Source organism: Phyllostomus hastatus, unplaced genomic scaffold (genome assembly GCF_019186645.2).
Source record: "Phyllostomus hastatus isolate PE091 unplaced genomic scaffold, TTU_PhHast_1.1 phas_contig_148, whole genome shotgun sequence".
Taxonomy (NCBI): Eukaryota; Metazoa; Chordata; class Mammalia; order Chiroptera; family Phyllostomidae; genus Phyllostomus; species Phyllostomus hastatus.
The window spans coordinates 17,737,475-17,747,500 of record NW_025333607.1 but is presented as its reverse complement, the minus strand read 5'-3'; the positions used below and the strand labels follow the sequence as shown (position 1 = coordinate 17,747,500).

The window sequence follows — 10,026 nt, the reverse complement described above, 5'->3', positions numbered from 1 at the left end:
TGTTAATGTGGCCTTTTGATCGTCACTACTGATCTGTTAGCAGAAGAGTAAAGTGAGGGATCCCATCATCCCTTTAATCATGGACTCTTTTTATCAATGTATTATTTATACTCCAACTATGTCCCAAAAGGATTTCTGATAGCCCCTAATAAGAGGTTTAAATGTAATAGGACCAATACAATAAAGATGAAGAAATATGAATCTTGTGGCGATGAAAATGACTCAGTAGTTGTATCCCAAAACAAATAGGAAGAATGGGCACTACGGTTTTGCACAAGAACGAACATTCGCCTTTTTGACAATGGACAAAACAAGAAAAAGGTATCACTCTTGTTTTGTGATACAACAGTGATACAAAGGTAACACAGGCATCACTCTTAACAAAAGGAAGAGCTGAGGGCCAGTCGGTGTGGCCATTGAAAGGATTCTGTTTGGTAGTTGAAAGTAGGAGAACCTATATTGGAAGACTGCTTTTCTCCACTTTTCCAGCAATCGGGATGATACAGGATAAGTAAGGAAGAGCGCTCTTGTTTCCAGAATTTCCGGGCATGTTGTTCAGTAAATGGCTATGGACCCTCCCTGAAAGTTTAGGACAGAGAATTAAATATGTTGATGTGAGAATTCAGGAAGGCAGGGAAAAAGGTCCTCCAAGAACTAGAAGTTCCATATTCAGAAGAGCTTTGTGCTTTATGGTCCCCCAGTAGAAATCCAAGAGACCAACAGAGGAACTGAGGCCAGGGAACAGACTATTTCATCAATCATTCCACCCTTTCAAAGGATATTCTCTTGGTCACCTGTAGCTTCTGGTCTTAGGATATAAAAATGTCCTAAGAATGGAATGGAAAATAAACACTTGCTTTTACTAATTCTGGAAATGCAAGAATTACAGGAGTGGGATCCATGCCACAAACAAACAAACAAACAAACTACGTGGTGACACGCATACAGAGCCATTTTGCTCTAAAAATCAGCCATTAAATAATTTACTTTTTATCATAAGTCTTCTACTATGGCTCCGACAGCTGCCCACGTTGCTGTTTGAAAGGACAGGCACAGCAGCATTTGCAAGTTAGTATTCAAAGCAATTCAGAAATCTATTTGGAATGGAGAAAGCAAAATACTGGTACAGCATTGCTGAAACTTGGACCTCGATTTCTTCATTAAATAAAATCTGATAAAAATATGCTTTACCCTTCTAAAAATATTCCTATTCTCTCACATTAGCGCACTCTCAGGATGCAGGTTGAGCCTTTAACTTCTAAAACATATGAGTAAAAAGATGTTTTCTACGCCGTATTAGCCATAACATTTAAATATTCCGAAGGGCACAGATACACCTAAATAATTTGGAAAATCCTACTTTAGCACTGTCTTCATCCATTAATCAAATTTTATACCATATTTTCACTTCTCCCTGTGACAAAGACTCAGAGTGCGTTGCTCTCACTACAGGCTGCAGATATGAGAACAAGAAGAATTGTTTTCCTTTTGGGATTCATTTTCGGTATATCCCTCCCCACTCCACCGTGAAATAGCACATGGTTGGGGCAGGCAGAAGCCTCTCTAATTAGGACATATAAAACAGAAACTCCTAGACCCCGGTGGCGGCCAGAGGGAAGGGGTGGGGGGGGGCAAAGGGAAAAGGAGGTCAAGCGCACGGTGACGGAAGATGAGCTGACTTTGGGTGGTGGGCGCACAGTGCAACATGCAGATCTCGCACCATAGATTGTGCACTTGAAACCTATGCAATCTTATCAACCAATGTCACTCCAATCCATGTAATGAAAAAATTCCTCACAGCCCTTTTTTCTGCCCATGAGGACTTCTCTTTGCACCCCAGCATTTGGTTGGGTGGCTACTCTTCATTTCCTGCCCAGGTTTCTCCTTCTGTTCTCAGCTGGCCGCAGGCTTGATGAAAATCAGCCTTGCTTTCTCACACTAAAAATATCGCTCTCGTGACCCTTCTGGGCACTGGGAAGTTTTGAGGCTTTGGCAGAAAGGTGCCTATTGATAGTTCAAAACTTAAATGTGGGTGTGAGGTGACTTTGCTGTTTCATCGCTGAGCTGCTGTCAGATTTCTGCAGTGCAGTGGGAGGAGTGGGGCAGAAGGGGAGGAGCAGGGCAGAATGAGGAGGAGCGGGGCAGAAGGGGAGGAGCGGGGCAGAAGGGGAGGGTGGGGCAGAAGGGGAGGAGCGGGGCAGAAGGGGAGGAGGGTGGGGCAGAAGGGGAGGAGCGGGGCAGAAGGGGAGGAGCAGGGCAGAAGGGGAGGAGCAGGGCAGAATGAGGAGGGTGGGGCAGAAGGGGCGGTGCGGGGCAGAAGGGGAGGTACAGGGCAGAAGGGCGAACAAAGTGTGATGCTGGATGCATGGAGCTGTCAGCATGCCTGGTTTTATAGGTAATGCTTTGAAGCCTTGACAGAAAAACTGCTTGTGCCCAATGCCAATCACTCAGTCGTTGTCACCTCAATCGCACGTCCCTTCCGAGATGGCATCCATCTCCACTGACACCCCAAACACAGACTACACTGTCGTCTGGCGTCAGGGGCCAGCATGTGCTGCTCACTGAACTTGGAGGGGCCAACGGCTGGAGTTTGGCTCTCGGCCAATGTACCTGACTGCTCAGTCTGCGCGTGAGCGGGGGGAGGGAGAGGTCATCGGTTTTAGGGGAAGGGTTTGAATGAAAATGATGGCTGGGGTGTTACTGATTCTTACTTAAGGAAGACAAAGGGCTAGTACTATTCACTTCAAGCCCAGGCCCTAAAAATCACGGAGAAGGCAGCGTCTCCATGCATGGAGGCGCCAAGCACCTGGAGCCCGCCAGATCTGGTTTACGGTAAGAGGATGCAGGAGACAAGTTCGCTGAACAAACGCTGCTGCTCGAGTTGGTGCTTGGCAACATTGCGGACTTTACGTGAGAACTTCCTCCCTGCAGATAGGGGATCGTGCCCGCTCCTGAATAAGCATCGCCACTGAGGTGACCCACCGCCACCCTGTCTCTGTGGCGATAGAAATTCGGAGTGCCAGAGAGAGGAGACCGTTTTTCACCTCGTCCAATGTGGTATCCTATGGAGCCATCGCCTCTGCAGTGGGTTGAATAATCATTTTCAGCTCATCTTTATTCAGCTGTTTTCTTTTTTAACACCCCTTTAAAACTTTATTTGAGTGCTAGCGCTACGGGCCGCAGATCTGAACGCAGGTGGTGACCATTCCGTCAGCTTCCCTGGAGTGTACGCACCTTGCCCCTGTAAGGGGTGCAGGGACGCCAAGCACTGTGCTGATGCCGTCCAGCCTTGCTCGGGTGCTGTTGGTCCTTTGGATGGATTGTTTTACTAAAGAGCACCCTTGCAATCAAAAGCACTGGCTGTGCCCTTCCTTGTACAGTAGTACCCCAACTGACTCCCGGGGAGAACTGGGTAAAATATTATACATGATTGTTTATAATAGACTTTGGTAAAATAAACTTTGAGGACGGTACCCAGTTCTGAGTCTATCTTATCGGATGCCTTATCCTCACAAAAACAATGTCATGAAAGGATATTGCAGAACTAGAAGTAGGAATCTATATATTTAATAAACAATTGGTATTGTTTTGAACACTATGCCTTTGGACTGATACGTAACCTTGTAAACATCATTCACATCCGCAGCGGATACAGAGCGAGCGTGGCAGTTGGCCAATAGAACAATATCTTCTTCGGATCCTCTGGTTAAAAGGTCTGACAAGATTAACCCTAAAAACCTCCTCCTTCCACGATCCTGTGTCCTCATTCACTCTGTAGCTTGCTTTACTTCTCTAAAAAGTGACACTTCCATACGTATGCCTTTACAGAGGTAATTTCTAGAAAACTAAGTATTATATCCCTGTGTTCATTTCCTACATAACCTAGTAAGAACATATACAGGCAAACAAAAGTCTTCCATGAAAAACCAGACACGTCACTTTCTTGGTTGACTAAGGCAACCCCGACCTGTTGCTAGGTTACAGTTCTCCATGGAGAATGCTGTCCGTCAAGTGCAAGTAAAAGTACTATGACATCTATTCCCAGGAAGAGGTACTACAGTGCTGTCAGCATCCTCATAAAGTAAGGCCCATATTTCATGGTCTTCTACCTGCAAGAATCCCACCAGAGCAGAGAACACAGTAACATTTGCTCATAGACTACAAGAAGATAACCTTTCTCTTGCAGGACACCTAGATGCGCCTTGAAGGACAGAATGGGGCCATCGCATAGTTTATTGTGAACCACGTCTTCCTGTCCGTAAGCCCAGCCCCCCGTGCCTCCAAGCCCACATTTTTCTTCTTTCTGGGAAGTCTAACCACCCCACAAAAGTGTATTGTCACTAAATGTCAAGAACATAGAGAAGACTCATTGCTCGGTGGAGGACAAACTACAAACGCGGAAGACTCCCCAGTGGAGAGGACACTTGGCCGCGCGTCATCGGACCACTCACTGTCCTCTGTCGTCATGAACGCAATCCAAGCGCTGTGTGTGCTGCCAAACCCGTTGCAGGCAGCCAACCGAAACTCGTACTCCGTGTGCGGCTGGAGATCTCTCACTTCATAGCTTAGTGATGCCGAGGGGCTGGAAAATAACCTGTAGGAAAGAAAATTTAGTCAGGAAGCTCCCGACAGTCAAAAAACTAAGGAAAAATAAAACCTGATTGCACAGACTTTTCAGAGAATGTCAGCACACATGTGAGGATTACACTTTTCTGTTGTCACGTGATACCTCTTTTAAAATAACTAGCCATTTGGCTGAGGGTTCATAATACTGCACTTACGTGAGCTGTAAATTATAGTACTACTGGATAAATTCTAGTCTAGTGTTGAGAATGATTGCCACGTAGAATTTGTTGAATAAGTATTATAATTTTGTAGCCTCGTGTACGCTTGCTTTATGCAATGCATGTGCTCGTGAAAAATGAAGTGCAAAGAAATCTTATTCAAAATGCTATATAAATTAAAAATAGATATTTTTTGAAAGCAAATAATCATCTCCTAGGGTGTTGCTTGTTTTTTGTTTGGACATTCAAAAGGTGACCTTTGTTTGTTGCAAATGAGCACTGACCTAGTAGTGCTCAAAATATCTTGGAATTTATATAATGTTATCAACCAATGTGTCCCCAATCGAATTAACGTGACCCATGGGGAACAAGACAAAGATGAAGTTATGGCTGCCCCGCGTCACCCAGGCGACAGCTGGGAGGATGGACCGGGCGGAATGCTCACTCTAGAAATCCGCGGGGGGAGTGGCCGGGCCTCATCTGGAGCTGGAATCGGGGAGAGCCCGGGGCGTTGTTGTGAGCTGGTGGGGACCAGACAACCTGAAGACTGGTCGGAGCGGCAGCTGAAAGCCTGGGAGGCAGCACGCCATCTGGAGCTGTCGACAAGCGCAGATGAATTAGAGCAGAGAAAACCGCGGCTAACATATGCTGGGTGGGACCGGGCCGCTCCATATACCGGGAAAACTGTTCCTCGGGATCGACACCGATGTTCGCCACGGTCCATTTAAGTTAACATTTTCCTTCCTGAACTGCAGTACTTCCTTAGTGTTCATTTCAACACAACTACAGTTAGGGTCTCACTCTTAGAAGCTGTCCCCCGCCCCCGCACCACAAATAGCAAGACAAATGTACGTGCAGCACATTCTCACTTGCGCTTCAGTGTATCTAACTGAACACACATAGGGGATCCCGTGAAGCAAGTACTCAAGTACCTTTTAAATTCAACTTTTGCTCAATAATCAAGCAATCCAACAGGAAAAGAACCCAGAACTTTTATTTCTCCAATTTTCTTCAATATCGTCCACTGCCGCTTCAAGCCCAGTACTACTCAGGAACACAAAGGTTTTTTTGTTGTTGTTGTTTTGTTTTTGTTTGTGGTTTTTTTTTTTTTGAGGAAGGTTCATTATAGTTGTATTTTTTTACAATGATAAGTACATGTGATTGGCTGAAATTAGCACTTTCTGGCCTCAATTCTCACCCATGAAAATACAAGAACGAAACTTCTTTCCTCGTGTGTTTTACAGTCTGCTGCGCCTTCTCACGGTGACGCTGAACTTATTAAAAAATGCTGCCAGTGGGACCTACGTGTTGCTTTTTGTCGTCTGCTTGAATCTCGGGCCAGTCTTTCCTGGACTCGGCGTACCTGCTTGCTGCCCCCCATCAGGGAGGCCCCCCTGAGCAGTCCCAGGAGGGTTACCAGGAACAAGGAGAGCTCAGGTCTGCTCTGCTGAAACCACACTCACAAGGTGACGCTGATCACTGAATTAGTGCTTCCGACAGGTACAACCTGAATGAACTTATCAGCGCGGAATTTGTTCCAAAGCTGGTCAGGAACTCAGGAGCCAACAAAACACATCTCTGTGGCCCTAGGGAAGTCGCAGAATGGCCTGCCCCACTTTGCGTTTGGGTTTCTTATCTTTGAAATGCGGATTCTACTTTTGATCCAGATCAGAGACCATGTAAATAAGGCACCTCATTGTGGGTCCTAGGAATTCTCAATTGTTAGTTGTCATTATTATTGTTATTTTATGAGACTAACTTGAACTTCCCTTAGAATTTAAGTGCTTTATAATGTAATTTTTTAAAGAAATATTGTAATATATAAGCTCCTTTTGACCAAGAATTACTAGAGGCTATTGGTGAAAGAGATCAGAATAATAAAAACAAATATCAGGGTTCATTCACAACTTTATTTCATACATAACCTTATGCAGTGTGAGCTCACGTACTTTCCAATTCAAGAGAACTGACTGTGAGCCTGAGGTTAACCAATGAGCACTGATGAGAATGGAAGAATTAGATTACATGTCCCATCAATTGGATGTAAGGGTTAACTCACTAATTTGTTCAATAAACGTTTATTGAGCCTCTACTCTGTGTGAAGTGGCGATCTCTGTGTGGAGGGGCAACAGCACTGAGTGAAGTAGACGTAGCCGCTGACCCATGGGACTTACGTGGGAATGGAGGAAGCGAGCGGCGAACAGATGCGGGAGATCATACCGAACTGCGACAGGTGCTCAGGAGGAGAAGGTGGAAAGAAGTGTGTGGTTTTAGGTGTTTGATAACAATCCGGTTACACAGGGAGAGCGTATCATCGGGTGACCTGCGAGCAAAGACCTTGGTGACGTAGGAGAGTGGCTGCGAGAATGCCTAGACCGAGGGCAGGAAGCTCAAAGGCAGCGAGAAGGGGAAGCACTGCATGTGCTTAAGGAGCCGACAGAAGCCCATGTGGCTGAAACAGACCAAGGGGGGGGGGAGGGAAAGGAGCCTGGCGGGGGTGGCCAGGGTCTAGTCCTTACAGGTCGCAGTAAGGACTCCATGTGCCATTCTAAATGGGGCGGAGGCCACTGTGGGTTATTAATAAAGGAAATGGCATGATTCTAAAGTGATAAAGGCCACTCGGGGCTGTCGGAGGAGCAAGGACATGAGTAGACATGAGGAGATCACCTATGTGGTCATCCAGGCTGAGATTCGACTGATGGCCGTGGGGACAGTGACACATTGTACTGTTCAGTTGAGTGGGGCATGTATTGCCAAGAGGAAACAAGGGAGGTACAGGTGATGCGATGCTTTTGGTCTGACCACCCCGGGGAACTTCGGTGTCAGTGCTGAGGTGAAGAACAGTGAGGGGTTAAGCAGGGGAAGTCAGCTAAGCAGGGGATCAAGAGTTCTGGATTGTCTGGGTCACAAGAGGTGTGTTATGCATCTTGACGGAAACGTCGAGGAAGATTCCAGGCTGTGTGGGAGCTGTGGGTGAATGGATGGGCGGTGCTCAGTGGCTGAGACTCGATGAAAGGAACCAGGGGTGAGAGCAGAACAGGTCTGAGGCCAGAGCCCTGAGGACCGCCACATTTCTGAGGTCAGGAGGACGGGGGGGGTCAGTGAGGTGGGGAAGTGTTAAGAGAAAGCCTGGCCTAGAAGACAAGTCAAGAAGCCATATCTCAAAAGAAGGATGGCTCAACTCTGTCAAGTGTGCTGAGAGATTGAGAAACAGGAAGACAGAGCTCTATGTTATGTTTGGCCAAGTGGAGGCATTTGGTGACCTGCCGAGAACAGGCGCCGTGCCAGGTGGGCGTGGCGGTCTGATCAGAGGAGGCGAGAAGGGAGTGGGAAGGAGAGAGGAGAGGACCCAGGGTGCTCAGACAGCGTCTTTGGGGATTTTGTTCTCAAGGGGAGTAGAAAAGGGGGCAGCATTTAGGAAAGTGGGCGGTACTGAAGGAAGGTTTTCTAAAAACTGGAAGATGTTCCAGCACATGCAAGCTTATTAGAATTGTGAAAATTAGTAACAGACGCCTCATTTAAATGGACTCGGGAGACTAGAGGAGAGAACTGGCATAGGTCACTCAACACACAGTGCTGTCCCCAACATGAAGGTGTACCTTGCTTCTCCAACAGGAAGTGATGCCACCTTACTACCTGAGCAGGAAGAAGGGGTCCTCCTTGCCCAGCTACAGCTCAGCCAATGGGAGACAGCCATACCTCTGCCAATGAAAAGTCACTCCACTTTAAATTTTCCTTTTCCTCCGATGGACTCTGCTGACAACGGCCTCTCCCATGCCCATAAAAGAGTTTTTCTCCTTTGTTGCTCTGGACTCCTGTGTGGTTCACCCTTAGACCACTTGTCCTGAATTGCAATTCTTTGGTGTTCTCAAATAAGCCCATTTTGCTGAAGAAATGCCTATTTGTTATAGAAGGACCTAGAATGGGCTGGCGAAAATGCAGCAGGAGAAGGAGGAATAGTTATCAGAGCCAATTCCTTGTGTGGGAGTGGGAGGCGAGCCAGTGCACACGGGGGTGGAACCGAAAGGCAATGCACGCTGGCTGTGGAGTAGAGCAGGCGCATGCACCCATTGTGCAGCAGTGAATGCAGGGGTGGGGCTGCAGATGCTGGGAGACCGGTAGGTTTGTCGACGTGAAGCCAGCCAAGATCTCTTCCAATGGCGCCCATCTTCTCAGGGACCGAGATAAAAGCAAAGGTCTCAGCTCAGTGCCAAAGCGAGAGAGTAGATTGGATGCCTGGGGAGAGATGAATGTTAGGAAGCGGTTCCCCCAGTTCGCAGAGATGTCACAGGACTGGGAAATGCAGTAAGGCTGCTGCCTGGGGCCAGCCACCCAAAAACGGCACTCCGAATCTTTGGTTAGAAGGATGTTCGTGGCTAAACATTTTTTAACTAATATCTAGTCTGTGAACACAAATGGTTTTAACAATGATGATTTCCTATTTGATATATGTTCTTTAATTGATTTATAACAAACGCACGTACATAAAAAGACCATGTACAAAAAGAGCAAATTCCATATAAAGTATAACATATAAAGCCATGTCCCTCACTATATTCTTTTTTGTTAATATTTCTGTGCCAAGAAATATAAATTAATCAACAATCCAAATTCTGAATAAAACTCAGCTCTAACACATTATCAACATAAAAATGAGAGTTTTAAATAGGTACACAAACATAATCTCTTCGTGTTAAAACTACATTACTGTGCTATTAAGAATAGAAATGTTCAAAAATAGACATAATAATAATAATAATAATGGATCTTGAATTCTGAGTTATAACAAAAAATGTACACCATTAAATTGGTCACACTTGGATGATAAAAAAAAATTGCAGAATTTTTCCAAACACAGTGACCATCTTCAATTGTTTAGGCAGCACTATCCATTCTGTACACTTTCAGTGACGCTGCGTTCTGGGAACCTTTCTTTCCCCTCCGGTTAACCCCTTTTACCTAGGCCGACTCCTCAGAGGCTCCTTAGCCCCGGAGCAATAACCGGGAGCCGGCCATAATTCCACGCCGGCCTTCGTAGCCGAGGAGCCGGGCATCCACCAGCGTGATATATTGTCTCCGAGATGCCGTGTTGCTCAAAAAGCTTCTCTCAAGTTTAATATGACCCTCCCGGGGCAGGCACTCCACAGACAGCCTCCTGAATCAACACGTCTCCTCCAGTAAATACTAATCCTACATGACAACTGGGTAACACAGCCACTGAGACCTATAAATTCACAGGAAG

The 10,026-nt window shown here is 46.3% G+C and overlaps 1 protein-coding gene across 1 annotated transcript in view; it reads right to left on the bottom strand.

Annotated features, from left to right (window-relative positions):
- USH2A (usherin) overlaps nucleotides 1–10,026 on the bottom strand; it is a 516,227-nt gene that overhangs the window by 179,554 nt on the left and 326,647 nt on the right. The window contains exons 39-40 of the mRNA XM_045859450.1: nucleotides 5,230–5,380; nucleotides 4,452–4,594 (exon numbers count right to left, since the gene is read on the bottom strand). Of these exons, the coding sequence (XP_045715406.1) occupies nucleotides 4,452–4,594; nucleotides 5,230–5,380 (294 nt within the window). The remainder of the gene's footprint in view (nucleotides 1–4,451; nucleotides 4,595–5,229; nucleotides 5,381–10,026) is intronic.